This window comes from Triticum urartu, chromosome 7A (genome assembly GCF_056163025.1).
Source record: "Triticum urartu cultivar PI428250 chromosome 7A, HENAU_Tu73, whole genome shotgun sequence".
NCBI classification, from domain to species: Eukaryota; Viridiplantae; Streptophyta; class Magnoliopsida; order Poales; family Poaceae; genus Triticum; species Triticum urartu.
The window spans coordinates 19,115,736-19,134,059 of NC_141879.1; the positions used below are offsets into that span (position 1 = coordinate 19,115,736).

Here is an 18,324-nt window from a genome sequence, read left to right on the forward strand (position 1 = left end):
CCCATCACCTTCTCGGGATGAATGCATTTGCTGTCACTTTGCTGTTTTTCTCGAGCAGATGCTTGGCTAAAAAAGTGCCGGCTTCACCGGGGCTTGACGGACCCAGAAAAAAATAAAATCCATCCATTTACCCACCATGCATGACCAAGACTTGTATAATTTTCCACACGTCTCTTTTGTATGGCCTCAAAAGCAAGTACACGTCCCTTTTCAATCTGGACGCCAGCTCTCTTCCTCTCGAGTAAAGATTCCGTTCCCTATTCAGTGTGTAGTTGTGTACATTGTGAATATCCACATTTTGTCAGTAAGAGAGATGGATCTCATTCTCATACTGGACGAAATGAAGAAGGCGCGTGAGCGCATGCCTTCGACATCTTCCTTTGGAGCAGTAATTCTCTACTTGATCATTATTGTCGCGTCTTCAAGGTGTAGATTCGCGCATGCGACAGATACTCTTCTTGAAGGCCAATCTCTTTACGGGAACCGTACCCTACTCTCGAAGAATGGTGCCTTTGAGTTGGGTTTCGGATGCCTCTTTCCTCCAGATTATATATTTGGCATCTGGTACGTTAACTCATCAGCTTGTAGTACTCTTCTAGTTTGGTCTTCTCCTCAGTTGCAAGGATACCGCATCACAGATCCTCGGACCATGGTTCTTATCCTCTCAAATGGCAACTTACAACTCACCTCTCTGACCTATGGCCATGATGCTATTATCTGGTCATCACATGGTACAGAGAGACCAAGTGAATCTACTTCAACAGTTGCAGTACTTCTTGACAATGGAGATCTTGTAATAAGAGACCAAGTGAATAGTTCATTGTTGTTCTGGCAAAGCTTCGATCAACCATATGGTACACTGCTACCTGGAGCACGGCTAGGATATAATAATAATAATATGATCATTAGTGGCGAGGCTACCTATAATGTTTCTTGTTTCCTTTCTTCTGAACTGGAGAGGAGTACAGACCAAACAAGAAGGTTTACTGTCTCCACTTCTTACAGCCATTATCCCCGCACTTATTATTACTTCTACGATCCTACTGCGACCACTTATTCTGACACTTTCCCGAGCTGGATGGATATTCATGAAGATGAAGAATCTTGGTTTTTGTCCAACAATTCACATGTATATGTGCAATTGCATCCTGATGGTACTGTTACTGCTGCTAAACTATGGGGTTGTGGGACTGTGTTGTGGTCTGCTCAAGATTCCAGGCAGGAAAAACCAGAATGCAACCAACAAATGTTGGATTCCAAGAAAGAAAAGTCATATCCAAAGATTAAAATCGATGATCTAATTATAGCGATGGGAGTTTTAACTGCTATCTTTGTTTATCTTGTTCTTTTATGGAGAAGCGGAAATAAGCTATCCCAGGAACTACCATTGAGGTCCGATAGCAGCCTCAAGATATTTTCAAACATGCAAATAAAGAACGCAACGAAAAATTTCTCTGAAAAAATCGGAGAAGGAGGTTTCGGTTGTGTTTACAAGGGGGCATTGGCAGGTTTCTCGCTAGTGGCAGTCAAAAGGCTAAAATGCATTGGACAAGGGGAAAAACAATTCCGAGCAGAAGTACAAACAATTGGCATAATTAACCACATCAATCTTGTCCGATTATTTGGTTTTTGTGCCGAAGGGCGTAAAAGGTTGTTGGTATATGAGTACATGGAGAACGGTTCTTTGAGTTCTCATCTGTTTTCGAAGAGTTCGACCATATTGTCCTGGGATCTCCGGTACCAGATAGCACTCGGAACTGCAAGAGGCTTGGCTTATCTGCACGAGGAATGCAAAGAATGCATTATACACTGTGACATGAAGCCGGACAATGTACTTCTTGATGCAGAGTTCTGCCCCAAGATTGCAGACTTCGGCATGGCGAAGCTTCTTGGTCGAGATTTCAGCAGGGCTTTGACAACAATGCGAGGGACCATTGGATATCTTGCACCGGAGTGGATATCAGGGTTACCGATCACACATAAGACAGATGTTTACAGCTATGGCATGATGCTTCTTGAAATCATATCTGGTCGAAAGAACTCAGAGAAAATTAAGGAAGGAAAGTTTACATACTTTCCCATCTTTGCGGCAATCAAGGTGAATGAGGGAGATGCTATGTGTCTGCTGGACAGTAGGTTGGAAGGCCAGGCAGATGTAGAGCAGCTGAGCAGAGCTTGCAGAATTGCATGCTGGTGCATTCAAGATGCCGAGGATCACAGGCCGATGATGGGACAAGTTGTTCACATGCTGGGGAATGTTATGGATGTCGAAATTCCTCCTATTCCAAGGTCACTTGAAAACTATATTGGAATGGAGGATTGCTCTTACTCTGTGGAACCAGATAACTTGTTGTAAATTCTACTTTTTTTTTGCGGGTAATTCTACATGTTTGTTGGATAGACCCAGTAGTTAATGTGAAAGACAGGAATAAATATGCGGTGTGTCCTGTAGCACATGTCTTCACTTTACAGTTTGTTGAATAACTTATTTCCGAGGCTTGGAGGTTTGTTTGTATTTATGTTTTCCTTTTAAAAGGATTCGAGGTTTGTCTGTATGTATGTATGTTATCCACCTGATTACGAGGTTGAGATGTGCATCATTGTCTGCCTTCTTCTTCTGAATTTCATCTGAATGACTGTGTACTTTGCTTTTGAAAAGCAGAGCACTCTGTTTTTGGAGTTCCAGCTCTCTTGTGACTCTCTGCTGTTAACCTTTAGAAGGATACCTAAGTGCGCACAGTGACCTCTAAGAAAGAATTGTACATAGTGCAGAAATAAGTATGCTTCAACTTTTTGGCAAATAGCTGCTCAAGAAGGCCGCCGGAGCTAAGCAAACTTCATTTGGGCATTCTGTTTATGTCAACTGAATCATTATAATTTTTGTACATAAAAATCTGCAGACTAGTATGTTCATGTTAAAGGGCATGTACTTCTGCAAGATTCAGGGCGTAAGCTTTCCAGGTATTATTTTCCAGGTATCGTCAGTGTGAAAGTGCAAAAGAGGCGATGGAGCTTACTGCTGATCATGGGAGCTGCTGGGTCTGTTTATATGTCACCTGAATCATTCTGGTGACCTGTGAGGGAAGCCTTATGCAGAAGCTAGAGGAGTCTGGACATTATGTCCGAAGAATAACGAGAATTTGTTCAACTGGATGGACGCAGCATCGATCCGCTGAGCATATGCGGCGGTATTTTGATCTCTTGGAACATAGGAGACAGGCCTGATGAAGCGTATGAGGAAGATACGGCTGCCAATGATGATTGGATGAAGAAGCGCTTTCTGCTACCAAATATTTTGTACCTCAAAATATATTTTTGGCAAGCTGTGCACCTAAGCTTATCTAAAAGGAGCAAGCGACAACTCCTTCATGTTCAGCCCCATCAGCAGTAAAGAGATGCACTAAGAATATAGTAGCTAGCATTCAGTTTTAGCATCTCTTTTTATTTTTGCAGTAGAGAGCTATCTATCTGGTAGTAGTACAGTGGACGCTCTGCTGATTCTAAAATTCAATCTATGTAGGTATGGAAGATCAATCATTTTGTCTTGTCAAAAGACAAGTGAAGAATATATATTTGTTGAGTTGTGAACAAAGTTCCTACCAAGGCATAATTGTTGAATTGAAAACAATTGTTTTGCTGGGTTGTAAGCTCTAAATCGCCAGGGGAACTTCACGGATGGATCTGCCATTGCAAGATATGAGCGTATGACTAACTCACTTAGTTAACGTCAACTGTTGTCTTCCACCAATCGCCGACGACCGATGAGCGACGACTCTAGAGTCTGTTTGACTAGGCGAGAGCTCACTCGTAAATAAAAGCATAGAGTTTTTTTAGGGTGAAAAAACATAGAGTTATTACACATTTGCTATTTAAATGCGCATATATTAGTGGATGATGTGATCTCTATGCTATCCTGAACCGTGTTGTCGATCGGTTACTTGCTTTTATTTATTGTGGTAGTAGAAATTGCCACAAAATATAACTACTTCCTTCCAACTAAGATATTAAGCATATGTCTACCTCAATAGCGACGACCTGCTTGACTCAAAGAGTACATTTATGAGCCCAGCTCCGCTAGTCACTCCCCAGTACTGTCGATGGACAGGACAGCGCCATGGAACTTCCCACAAAAATAATAATGTCGACCATCCACATCCTGCTCCTTGGCATCCTCCTGATGCATTCTACTACCTCCGTTCCAAAATATATGACGCTTTGGTAGGCTACTAGCTAGTAAAATGTCATATTTTTGATAATGGGAGCAGCTGGTTCTGTTTAAATGTCACCAGAATCATTCTACTTCTGTTTAAAGCAGTAAAAAATTCTGAGCCGAGAGATTGTCTCCGAAGAATACCGAGAGTGTGTTCCACTGGATGGACACAACATCGATCCAATGAGCATACAGTGGTATTTTTGATCTCTTGGAACATAAAAGACAGGCCTGAAACTGATCAGGAAGCTACCGCTCCCAAAGTTGATTGGATGCAGAGTCAGGTCAGGAGCTTTCTGCCACCAAAGATTTTGCAAGCAGTAGGTTCACCCCCATGAAGTAGTATCCTTGCAAAAAGAAACAAAAAAAGGCAAGTGACAACTTCTGCATGTTGAGGCAAGAAGATGCCTGAACATTCATTTTCATAGTAAATACATATAATATTAGCAGTAAAGAGACGCACTAAGAATATAGTCCATCCCAGGGCCGGTCATGAGATTTTGGGGGCCCGGAGCAAAGATACAACCCGAGGCCCTTTTAATATAAACGACAAAATAATTACCAATATGTATGTGAAATCTTGCTAATAACCACTCTGAAGCGCATGAGAAAGAATATCCATATGAAATACAGAAATACCTTATGTAATTGCGTCATCTCGGTCGCCGGTGGACAAGGCGTGGTCTTCTCTCGGCGACTCGGACTCCTAACCTCTTGATGTGGTCGTGTGTGGACCGGTGATGGGAGATCCATGCGTAGTAGATCTTAGATGCTGGAGATCAAACATCACACACAGCCGGAGTAGCAAAGGGCGAATGGGGTTATCATTTCTGAAAAAACAGCGGGTCAAAATTTGATTGTTCATCAATCACGATTGTGTGGTAATTGTAATTACTTGGCAATTTTATACCAGCCAAAGGATCCAATAATACCTCACATTTTCTTCAGAGCTACACAGTGCTATCTAAAACATATTCCCACGTAGGCCTCCCCCCCCCCCCCCCCCCCCCCCCTCTTCAGGCCCGGGCCTGGTCCATCCGTTTCAAAATGAACTAAAATCACGACACTTATTTTGGAAAGGAGTGAATAGTACCCAGCATCTCTTCAGTTTTAGATGCTATGTATCTTTCCAGGTTTTTTGGAGACTAGAGAGCTATTTATCTGGTAGTAGTAGTGTTGACGCTCTGCTGATCCTAAAATTCAGTCGATGTAGCTATGGAAGAGCAATCATTTTGCGTTGTTACAACTGAATTTGCAAAACACAAGCAAAGAATATATATTTGTTGAGTTGTGAACGAAGTTCCCGCCAGGGCATAGTGGTTGAATTGTGAACAATTGTTTTGCTGGGTTGTAAGCTCTAAACTGCCAAGGGAACTTCATGGATGGATCTGCCATCTAAAGATATTAGCGTGTGTCTACCTCATTTAGTTAACGTCAACCACTGTCGTCCACTCGTGGCCGACGATGATTCTAGAGTCTGTTTGACTAGGCGAGAGCTCCGCTCGTAAATAAAAACATAAAGAGTTATTACACATTTGCTAGCTATTAAAATGCGCGTATATTAGACTATTAGTGGATGATGTGATCTCTCTGCTATCCTGAACCTTGTATATTGTCGATCAGTTACTTACTTTTATTGTGGTGGTAGAAATTGCCACAGAATATAACTACTTCCTTCCAACTAAGATATTAAGCATATGTCTACCTCAATAGCCGACGACCTGCTTGACTCAAGAGTATGTTTATGAGCCCAGCTCCGTTGGTCACTCCCCAGTACTGTCGATCGACGGACAGGAAAGCGCCATGGTACTTCCCACAAAATTAATATTGTCGACCATCCACCTTGTGCTCCTGGGCGTCCTCCTCCTGCTAGCCGGCACATCGAGCTTCCAATGCAGCTCCGTCGACCAAGCCACCCTCCTAGCTATCAAGAAACAGTGGGGAAACCCCTGGCAGCTTGTATCATGGGACCCCGTCGCCAACGCCGACCACTGTAAATGGACCGGCGTGGTCTGCGGTGGTGGACGCGCCGAGGCCGTGACAGGGATATCCTTGCGGGGGCTGAACATCACCGGCAAGGTACCCGAGCCTCTATGCGACCTGCCGAGCCTTAGCCGCCTCGACCTCTCCCACAACAACCTCACCGGCGGCTTCCCCCGTGGCCCGCTCTACAACTGCTCCCAGCTCCGCTTCCTCGACCTCTCCTACAACGCCTTCCACGGGGTCCTTCCGCATGACATCAGCCGCCTGTCACCGGCCATGGAGCACCTCAACCTGTCGGCAAATTACTTCGGTGGCACCATGCCGGCCGCGCTGGCCGGGCTTCCGGCGCTGAGGTCGCTGCTTCTTGGCACCAACCAGTTCACCGGAGCGTACCCAGCAGCCGAGATAAGCAAGCTCACCAGGCTCGAGCAGCTGACGCTTGCCTGGAACCCGTTCGCGCCGGCGCCTGCGCCGCCAGAGTTCGCCAAGCTGACGAACCTGAGCTACCTCTTCATGTCTAACATGAACATGACCGGTGAGATCCCGAAAGCATACTCGAACCTAGCTAATCTCCAGCTAATCGCTATAACCGGGAACAATCTCACTGGCGAGATCCCGGCATGGGTCTTTCAACACCCAAAGCTTGAGTCCGTGTACCTGTTCGCTAATGGACTCACCGGGGAACTGCCGCGCAAAATCACGGCGGGCAATATAATAGAGCTTGATGTGTCGTCGAACCAGCTCACAGGAGAAGTACCGGAAGACATTGGTAACCTCAAGAACCTGATCATACTATTCATGTACACCAACCAGCTCTCCGGCACCATTCCAGCAAGCATAGCGATGCTCCCAAATCTCAGGGACCTCAGGCTATATGAAAACAGGCTCTCCGGTGAGCTCCCGCCAGAGCTCGGGAAGCACTCGCCACTTACAATCCTTGAGGTTTCAACCAACAACCTGTCTGGCCCGCTCCCAGAATCACTTTGCGCCAACGGGATGCTCCAAGACATCGTGGTCTCCAACAACAGCATGTCTGGTGAGCTCCCGAAAAACCTCGTGGACTGCGTCTTGCTGAACAACCTCATGATCTCCAACAACAGCTTCCACGGTGAGTTCCCGGAGAAAATATGGTCATTACCAAAGTTGACGACGTTGGTGATAGAGAGCAACGGTTTCACCGGGGCTTTACCAGCCGAGCTATCTGAGAACATCTCTCAGATTGACATAGGGAACAACAAGTTCTCTGGCTTCCTCCCAACTTCGGGAACCGGGCTGCTGGTGTTCAGGGCGGCAAACAACCTGCTCTTTGGCGAGCTACCGGCCGACATGAGCAAGTTTCCCAACCTTACACGTTTGGTGTTGCGTGGCAACCAGCTAACTGGTTCCATACCATGAATCATACAACCACGAGTGAATTTGTTGCGGAAGCTCGGTACTCTCTACTTATGCACAATACGATTTGAGGTTCTTGAGGTGTAAGTAGTAATCGCATTGTTGAAGTTTAGGACAACATATTTGGTGTGTCGTGTCAAGCTAGGACACCTGGTTAGCAGGGTCGTGTCGTATTGGGTCAAACAGTGGGTGTGTTGGATGGGAACTTCGTGTACATTCCGATGTGAAACAAACAAGGAAATGTAGAGCCATGAGCTTTGCGGCTGAAGATCGTCTCTTGGTAAAATTAGGATCTTCCTTGTATGATTGTGATGTAAAGCTTGCAGGTCATCGCTGTGAGATCCAACATTTCCTTGTAACAAGGAGCAATGACACTATTTTTGCAAAAAAAAAAAGGAGCAATGACACTAGAGAAGCAAGAAGGAAGTATCCCTCCAACAATCCACTTAGGCTTGACCGCAACAGTTTCAGGATAAACCAGGTGATAAAGATGAGAGCCAGCATCAAGGACAAGGCCATCTGGCCGATTAGGGTGGCGATGAATACAAGATGGGGGTATTGGAAAGACCATCAAGCCCCAACGGGATTTAACAGGTTTGTTGAATGACGTTATGTAGCATATCTCCAAGAAAAAAAAATCAGCAAAGTAAGCTTAGGATGCAATTATGGTCTAGCATTAGGGCCATAGTTATGTTCACAAAGAAAATCTTCAAATCAGATGAATACCTGTGTGATCTTGAAGATGGCAGGAGGGTGGATGTCAACAACGCTTTAAGGCTCCACATATAAATGTGAACAAAGTGGAGGTTGGGCCTGGTCCAGTCATCGGGAAGGAAGACAAGGGGCAATGCGACGCCACTGCCATTGATCAAGAAGTGAGTGGACTGGTCCATTTGACTTCCCGTATATGTTTGATTGTACTATCATTTTCTTCAAAATTACGTGATATACACAAAAGTTCATTTTTAGTGTGTCGACTTGGTTTTCTTTTTCTAACTGAGGTTAACTCGAATTTCTCCTTAAAAAGAACGGTAATCTTATCTGACTAACGTTCCCCAGGAACCTCCCCCGTTCCCTTGCCATGTAATGTCCCGGCGAATGTTCGCTACATATGCGCGTCCAAAAATAAAATCACACTCCTATGTTATAGGAGCTCATTGGGTTTCATGTTGTCAACAACCACTAATGGCAAGGATTTGGATTTCGTTTTGCTAATTTTACCGCCCTTGAATGAAAGGGGTGAAATTCGTTTTTCCGGACTTTTTTGGAAAATTTCAGACGAAAAGTACAATCCAAAATTTGAATCTTTGGATGAAAAGTGAATGAAATTGTCCCAAAAGTTGTAATCCTTTAACAAAGGAAATAAAGAAGAATCAAAGAGGAATACCAACGATCCATTGATTAACTATCCATCCACGAATCCCAAATAGTTCAACTACCGGGATCCCACACTACTTGCTCGTTGAATCAATCAGGCCACCCAACCACGTTCACCTGAGTGGCTGCATTGTGTCCCGTTCTGGCCAGCCGGACAAGCGTGTCCGCTCCCCAAACAACCGTGTATGAGAGCGACACTCCTTGCTGCATCGTGTTGCCGCATGCATGTGGACACCGTCAACCAGGACAATGCAGTCGCCGCTGAGAGGCGGTGGGGAACCTGTTATTGTTTCTAGGGTTTCTAGCTCAGTTCAAGCCTCTTATAGCAGAAATTCCTATTGGACACATTCTGCGTCAAAATGTCGTGCCGCCGCACACGCGATCGGCTAGATTGATCAAGATGGGCCGGCCCATTTAGAAGATAGTCGTGCGTTCCACCGATCCTGGTTTTGGGAACCTTCTGGAAGGTTCCAGCCGGTTTCTTCCAGTTTGGGGAACCTTCTAGAAGGTTCTTGGTTTATCTCTGTTTCTGTTTTATTTATTTTCATCTTTATTTTCTTTTTCGTTTTTGCCTAGCCTCCCTCTTTATACTTGAATTTGGAGCATAACATAACAACTATAACAATGTTAACTTTTGGCTCCGTAGTGCTTAACCTATCATATATAACTAGCTTAACAATAACATAATTACATTGTCCACTTTTCAATTAGGGAATGCCCAAGGATTATGCTCTCAGTCACTTTCCATGTGAAGATGCAAGTATCACGCTCCAGCAACCATAGAAGAACAATAATGCAAGTTCCGATATTCACCTATCAGGGATGAAAGAAGATAACAGTTCATAATTAACTTGACAGCTTTCGGGTTCTTTACTAAAGAACTCGAAAACCATGAAGTTATGCATGACTCTCTTCTTTCATCTGAGCAACCTCAGAGTAGATTAGAAGTACTCTATTAGGGTCGACTCCGCGGTCAAGGAGAAGCGCGCCAGTGAGGACCCTTTGGTGGCGCTCATTCAGGAGAACCTGCAGCTGATCCAACTAAAGTATTTTATGGATCTGGCCAGGAAGAATCCACCAACTAAGGAGAGAGAGGGCCCACCATGTAAGGAGAGTGACAACCCGTTGGCATTGGGTCCACCGACCATCATTCCCGACGACAATTGGTCCTCCACCGTGGGGATGTCCCCACATGCTCCGACTCCACGATCACTGGTTTACCCGACTACACCTCTGAGTAGTCCACCTACATAGTTTGACATTGATTTAGTGATATAGTTCATGTAGCTACTGATGTGGACTTGGATTAGCACTTTGCTTTTCGGTATATGAGTGATGAATGCTTATGTGGCTTGTGTATCATGTGTTATTTTTAACTTGCATTCCTTCTTGAATTTTTTTCACTTTCTTTGTAGATGAAATGGTATGCGATGTACAGAGGTAGGTGTCCAGGAGTGTATGATTCATGGTCCACATGCAATGAATAAGTGCTTCATTAGAAAGGCAGCTCCTACGATTCGTTCAATAGTAGAGAGGAGGCAGAGAATCATTACAATCAGTATGTGCTCAATCAGAAGAGAAATCATGTATTAGGATATGGTGCAGGCCAGCATATCGGGTTGAGTGTATTAAAGAACTTGATAATCCTCTTACAGTTTGTCCTAATGGCGGTGTTGCTTTCATCATGTGGTCATGTGTAGACATGCATTCACCACTTTGTTGTTTATTGAGAAGGCACTTGTGCTAAATAACTACTTTGTGACTTCATATGAAGCTTGTGTGAACCATATATTATGCCTTCGTGAGTTTGTTGTTATGTGTATGATCCTTATATGGTATACAAAGTTCTCTAAGTGGATATTCTTGATATATCTGTTTTTACCGCTGGGTTACATGAAAAAGAGGCAAAAACAATGTTGATAGTGTATCTTTCCTGAGAGCCACACTCGGGAAAACAACCTTTTCCAAGAATGACGCTCAGCAGAAGGGACACGTGGCATGCATTGGCAGTTTGGTTGTGATTTTGCCGAGTGCCGATAAAGGTACTCGGTGAAGGAGATGTTGGGGAATGTAGCAGAAATTCAAAATTTTCCTACGTGTCACCAAGATCTATCTATGGAGAAACCAGCAACGAGGGGAAGGAGAGTGCATCTACATACCCTTGTAGATCGCTAAGCGGAAGCATTCAAGAGAACGGGGTTGATGGAGTCGTACTCGTCGTGATACAAATCACCGATGATCCTAGTACCGAACGGACGGCACCTCCGCGTTCAACACACGTACAGCCCGGTGACGTCTCCCATGCCTTGATCCAGCAAGGAGAGAGGGAGAGGTTGAGGAAGACTCCATCCAGCAGCAGCACAACGGCATGGTGGTGGTGGAGGAGCGTGGCAATCCTGCAGGGCTTCGCCAAGCACCGCGGGAGAGGAGGAAGGAGAGATGCAGGGCTGCGCCATGGAGAGGTCCAAACTCGTATGTCTGCAGCCCCAAATACCTCAACTATATATAGGGGAGAGGGAGGAGGGTGCACCCCCTCTAGGGTTCCCACCCCTAGAGGGGCGGCAGCCCTAGATGGGTTTGAGGGGGGCGGCCAAGAGGGGGAGAGGGGGGGCGCCCCCTAGGGTGGGCCTTAGGCCCATCTGAGCCTAGGGTTTCCCCTTTTCTCCTCCTAGCTGCGCCTTGGGCCTTGGTGGGGGGCGCACCAGCCCACCTGGGGCTGGTCCCCTCCCACACTTGGCCCATGCAGCCCTCCGGGGCTTGTGGCCCACTTGGTGGACCCCCGGGACCCTCCCGGTGGTCCCGGTACGTTACCGATAAAACCCAAAACTTTTCCGGTGACCAAAACAGGACTTCCCATATATAAATCTTTACCTCCGGACCATTCCGGAACTCCTCGTGACGTCCGGGATCTCATCCGGGACTCCGAACAACATTCGGTAACCACATACAAACTTCCTTTATAACCCTAGTGTCATCAAACCTTAAGTGTGTAGACCCTACGGGTTCGGGAGACATGCAGACATGACCGAGATGACTCTCCGGTCAATAACCAACAGCGGGATCTGGATACCCATGTTGGCTCCCACATGTTCCACGATGATCTCATCGGATGAACCACGATGTTAAGGACTTAATCAATCCCGTATCACTACAAGAAATATGTCAACTTATGACCACCACTATTGGTCACTGAATGGTCACAAATTTCCATTTATGACCTTTTTGTGACCAAAAACATAAGGTCGAAAGCTGGGCGTCGTAAACTGACTATAGCGACCTTTAACAAAAGGTCGTTGATCCTATGACCTTCTGTTTTGGTCGCTAGCTCTCTCCCCAGGCCATGTCGGATCCGACGTGGCAATCTGACGTGGCAAAATTGCGACCAATTGAAAAGGTCAAAAATTAGAATCGGCCCGGTCCATTTCGGTGCTTTAGATGGCCGAGCCCATTAATTCAGCCCATTTTATGTTTTTTTCAGTTAATTTTCGCTAGCTACATGGGCCTAGCCCAACATGGCATTTTTTGTTTTCTAAGCCTTTTCCATTTTCTGGGCCTCAGCCTTTTTACGGTCCATTTTCTATTTTTGAGACTTTTTTTGTTCCATCTTTGTCCAGCATTGTTTGGGCCAAAGCCTCTTCCAACCCATCAATATTTTCAGCCCGCTAATTCATAGGACAACATATAACATACAGGACACAATATTTCAAATAACAACAGGAAGCAATCTGCTACATCATATAACATACATAAAAATGTGATCAGCACCAAGTTTACAATTAGATAACACATACATCCCAAGTGTATCAGCCCAAGTCTATCACATGAGACCTACAAGTTCTGCTACATCATATAACACACAAATAGGATCAGCTCCCAGAACTAGCACACGTACAAGTTCTGCTACAAGGAGTTCGTTACTCCCAGAACTAGCTCAATGAGGTAAAACTATGCTTCATCCAACTTCTTTGTCCTGAATGAAATGCCAGCATCTGCACATTATAGAACAAAATGTTTAGGGACAAAATAAAAGTAAATCGAACAGCAAAGTATCAAAAAAACCAAAGTATTAAAAACTGCAATAATTTACTCATAGTTGGCAGGTACACAATACCATGGTTTTAATATAAAATGCAGAGCAAGTGTTTGGCTACAACATAGAATGCTATAAAATTTGTTGACTAGCCCTTAAGCAGTCGCATCTAGCTAGCCGATGTGGCAGCCAATGCAAACACGAGCTAGCCGATTGTGTCCTGTTCCTGTTATGTTAATCTAGCTAAGTAGGTTGGCTAGCCCTTGCCATTCAGGTCCATATTAACCGAAGCATACATAGACAGCAGATTTTGGCATGCTAGAATTCTTACGGCAAACAAGATTGTTTGTCCAGTAAATTATTCGTTAGGAACATCTCAGGTATACAAGAAACGGGATAATGATTCATTATCCATATGAGGGTGACCTCTATGGTGCAGTCTATTGACGGAGGGTCTAGCTTACTGCTGCTACTCCACATATTAAATTTTACTTAATAGAGCAAGATGGAGTAACCCAAAAAATTAACAAGGAAAGCAAATGTACTGCAAATGGCAGTTCACTAGAGATTTTCAAGTTAAAAATACTCCCAGGGGTAAACAACAATGACACGGACGGAGTAAAGGATGGATGTTGTAAATTAATCAAGTAATTCTTTTTTGTTCTCATATTTTTCACCCTCTCGACACTGCCTAGACCACTTACAAGATGACAAAGTTAATTTTGCATAACACATATGGATTCTCATCTTCTTCAGTAAGGGGGGCACAATTACAGCTAATTAAGCACGATGAAAGGGACCGTCCAATTAAATTCCATTCTTATCTTCTTCAGTAAGGACAGGCAGAACATCCCAGCATATCTCAAGTTGATGAATTATTCTAGCAATAACCAACTTAGAAACATCCCTCGTTGTTCCATTTAATCTTACTACAAGATAGTAGAAGAATCACTCTTGGTGAATCAAATCATAACAAATCGAGCAATAGATACAGGAGGCACATCAAGCCTGGCCATTTTCATTTCAGTAATTTAGAAAGAGGGGCGATGGGGAACAGAACCTTGAGGCCCTGTTATGGGGTTGTGTCTGATGAAGGTTTGCCCTTTGGGGTGGCAGCTGCAGCTCCACCAGATGCAGCAGCAGCACCTCCAACTGGCACAGCGGCGGCGGCAGCACCAATGTTCACCTGTGTGACATTTCAGATCATCATTACAGAATTTTATTTATTTATTTAAGACACAAGCAGCAAAGATCGTGTCTACCTTCGCATATATTTCAATAGCCTACTGCTATTATCATGTATGTTAAATATGCAAGAGGTAAAAAACGACAGTTATGTACATCCAATGCAAACAGACTTATAAAGAAGAATATTTGGTCTATTTATTGATTTTACCAACAGGGTAAGTTGTGTTCTCTTCAATTTACTGATTTAATCTAACATATGAATGCTCTTCTGCACTGTTCCTAATAGAAAGAATCATAGAACGGTCTATACGGCGTTCATTGATGGAGAGTTGTAGACATGAAATGTGACTGCACTGTACATGGGAGAAGGTCATGTTTCCGTAAACACTCCAGCAACAGCAATCCAGGGCCTTCTTCTCCTGCTCGTTGTTTTTCTCCTGGGCTTGCTCCTTCTTCTCCTGGGCGTGCTCCTTCTTCTCCTACAACAGCAGCAACAGCAGGTTAATGACAACAGTAGTTTGACAACAGCAGCAGGTCAATAACAATAGCATGGCACGGTCAACACTAAGCAGTCTGCTTGAAATCAACACAACAAGTGACTATAACTATAGTTGTAGGCAATCAGAACCGTTTCTATTGAACTTCAATCATAGCTGCGACAAACTGAACTACAATATTTATTTACAAGCGTAAATAATCTAGAACCAGTAGGAGGTTCCTCACAAGCAACAGGACGCACTAATCCTACAGAATGCAGAAACATTTAACCATTTAATCCAATCCCATCTAGGCCAGGGGAAGATTCTTGCAACTAACTTGTGGATCAGCAGGTGCAAAGCAAGCAAACAGCTAAGATTCCCAACATGCACAACTAGACAGAAAAAAAACTAGCATCACCCTGGCATCAGCCTGGCTAGCACAAAGAAGCAAGCTATAAGAGGCCTTGCATTTGATTAGCAACACACCTAATAAAACACACCACAAGTCTGCATGATGATACAGTACAATAAAATAAAAAGACTGATAAGGAGAGCACAACTTCAATCAGCAATGCAAAAGGACCCCCTTGGATTGAATCGCTTGGTCAACAGCCTCGCATGGAATCTCGATCGATGAGGTGAAGTCGTCAATCAGAATCGGATGATGGATAGGGTCCCTCCTGCAGTCAAGCCAAGGAATTGGATTCAGCAGTCAGATCAGATCCATGGAATCATCCTTTTCATGTTGATAGTCAGAAAAGAAGAGAAAGGTTTGGAGTTTGGACAGAGACGGACCTCGAAGATGTAGATGTGGTCGTCGCAGTAGTCGGTGAGGCTGGCGAGCTTCTTGGGGTCAAGGAAGCGGGAGAGGACTGCGACGGCGACGTCGATGTCCTTCTTGGGGTCGAGGATGAATCACCTCTGTTTGGTCGTGCCACGGGTGCGCCGCCACCGACCGGCACGTGATCGAGGACAGGATCCGCTCGTTCAGAGCCGGCGTCTTGGTCTTGGGGGCGGCGGCCGTGCCGCTGCCGTTGTTGGATGGCTCCTTGGTGGAGGCGGCGACCGCGACTTCTTGTGAGGGAGCCATGGATGAGTGGTGGGAGGGAGTGGGAAGGGGATCGAGGGAGAGGCAGATGCATCTCGCTGCGCGCACCGGATCTCGCCGGACAGGGGTCTTCGATTCCCGCCTGAGGTCGCCAGGATCGGGCGCCGAAGGTGGCAGCGGCAAAGGAGGAGTGGAGCGCTAGTGGATTGGGGACCGGGGAGAGAAACCCTAGAGGCGGCGGAGGGAAGAGAGAGAGGGAAGCGGCAGAAGGAAGGGTGGAGAGGAAGCCGATCTGGATCGGGGAGGGAGGGTTGGTGGGAGAGGGACGAGAGGTGAGCGAGAGACGCTGGATCGAGGGACTGAGGGAGAGTGTGGACGGCTCAGATCGACTACAGGGGGGGTGATCCGTGGGCTGCTTCCTGATTGGTTCAAAACATGAGGTATTTATTAAAATTAGCTCTTAGTGCTAAAAACAGGGGGTTTTGTGAAGCAACTAGCAAAATTATTTTGCAAATGGCATCACTAAAATTTTCACTTAGTTTATACCACATTTTACGGATGATCACCAATTTGTATGCAGCTTCGGTCCTTCTAGCTATTTTTGTTCATTTATACAAATTTCCACCGATTCGGCAGGAAGCGGGTAAAATTTAAACTGCAGGTGCCTCATATTTTTCTCTTTATTTTTTACAAAATTCATTTCTAGGTACATGGATATCTACTTAATCAGAGAAACACCAAAAAAAATCCAAGATTCAACCACTAGCTAGGAACGGTCATTCCCGTCGTTTTGACCGCGTTTTGAAACGGGCATAAAAAATTCAAAAAAAATCAAAAAATTGGGAAACATTCGCATTGTGTCATTATATGTGGCCAAGTTCCCAGGAAAAATAACAAACTTGTAATACGACAATTATTTTAAAAAAGTGTTCTCAAAAACGAGCTATCACGTGTGGAGATCAATGGCTTTCAATCCAAATGATCAATCTTATGGCCACATTCATGGCATAGTTTGTTCAAATGATCTCATATTTTGCACAAGGGTGCATATCGAAATGGCAAACAATGTTGCCTAAGGAAGTTTTCATTTTCTTTGGACGAAAAAACCATTTTCCATTTTCCGAGTGCCTAAAATGAGTTTTTTTTGTGAAGGACCTACCATATATTTGTTGCAAAATTGGACCTAATCAATTTTATAAAATACTAGTCCATATTTAATGCACAATTGACAAAATGGTTGGGTGTCAAAATTTTTGATCCACCTCTGCCGAAAAAGACAAATTCCCGTCGATTCAGTTGGAAGCGGGTCAAATTTGAACTGCAGCTGCGTCATAGTTTGCTCTTTATTTTTTCCAAAAATCATTTCTAGGTAAATAAGTATCTATTTAATCATAGAAACACCAAAAAAGTTCCAAGATTCAACCACTAGCTAGGAACGGTCATTCCCGCCGTTTTGACCGCATTTTGAAACGGGCATAAAAAATCAAAAAAATCAAAAAATTGGGAAACCTTCGCATTGTGTCATTATATGTGGCCAAGTTCCTAGGAAAAATAACAAACTTGTAATACGGCAATTATTTTAAAAAAGTGTTCTCAGAAACGAGCTATCACGTGTGGAGATCAATGGCTTTCAAGCCAAATGATCAATCTTATGGCCACATCCATGGCATAGTTTGTTCAAATGATCTCATATTGTGCACAAGGGTGCATATTGGAATGGCAAACAATGTTGCCTAAGGAAGTTTTCATTTTCTTTGGACGAAAAAACCATTTTCCATTTTTCGAGTGCCCAAAAGGAGGTTTTTTTGTGAAGGACCTCCAAAATAATTGTTGCAAAATTGGACCAAATCATTTTTTTAAAATACTAGGACATATTTAATGCACAATTGACCAAATGGTTGGGTGTCAAAAGTTTTGATCCACCTCTCGTGAAAAAGACAAATTTCCGCCGATTCAGTTGGAAGTGGGTCAAATTTGAACTGCAGATGCCTCATAGTTTGCTATTTATTTTTTTCAAAAATCATTTCTAGGTACATAAGTATCTATTTAATCAGAGAAACACCAAAAAAATTCCAAGATTCAACCACTAGCTAGGAACGGTCAAGCCCGCCGTTTTGACCGCATTTTGAAACGGGCATAAAAAATCAAAAAAAATAAAAAAACTGGGAAACCTTCGCATTGTGTCATTATATGTGGCCAAGTTCCCAGGAAAAATAACAAACTTGTAATACGTCAATTATTTTAAAAAAGTGTTCTCAGAAACGAGCTATCACGTGTGGAGATCAATGGCTTTCAAGCCAAATGATCAATCTTATGGCCACATCCATGGCATAGTTTGTTCAAATGATCTCATATTTTGCACAAGGGTGCATATTGGAATGGCAAACAATGTTGCCTAAGTAAGTTTTCATTTTCTTTGGACGAAAAAACCATTTTCCATTTTTCGAGTGCCCAAAAGGAGGTTTTTTTGTGAAGGACCTCCAAAATAATTGTTGCAAAATTGGACCAAATCAATTTTCTAAAATACTAGGACATATTTAATGCACAATTGACCAAATGGTTGGGTGTCAAAAGTTTTGATCCACCTCTCGTGAAAAAGACAAATTTCTGCCGATTC

At 44.0% G+C, this 18,324-nt stretch overlaps 2 protein-coding genes across 2 annotated transcripts; both read left to right on the top strand.

Moving 5' to 3' along the window:
- Positions 1 to 242: 242 nt before the first annotated feature.
- LOC125525281 (G-type lectin S-receptor-like serine/threonine-protein kinase At5g24080) lies at positions 243 to 3,439 on the top strand. The gene has a single exon (XM_087536133.1). The coding sequence runs from the start codon at positions 314 to 316 to the stop codon at positions 2,354 to 2,356; it is 2,043 nt and encodes a 680-aa protein (XP_087392259.1). The 5' UTR covers positions 243 to 313; the 3' UTR covers positions 2,357 to 3,439.
- Positions 3,440 to 6,000: 2,561 nt separating this feature from the next.
- On the top strand, positions 6,001 to 7,935 carry LOC147957053 (uncharacterized). The gene has a single exon (XM_087535010.1). It carries the CDS (start codon positions 6,014 to 6,016, stop codon positions 7,586 to 7,588), a length of 1,575 nt encoding a protein of 524 aa, XP_087391136.1. The 5' UTR covers positions 6,001 to 6,013; the 3' UTR covers positions 7,589 to 7,935.
- The last annotated feature ends 10,389 nt before the right edge of the window (positions 7,936 to 18,324 follow it).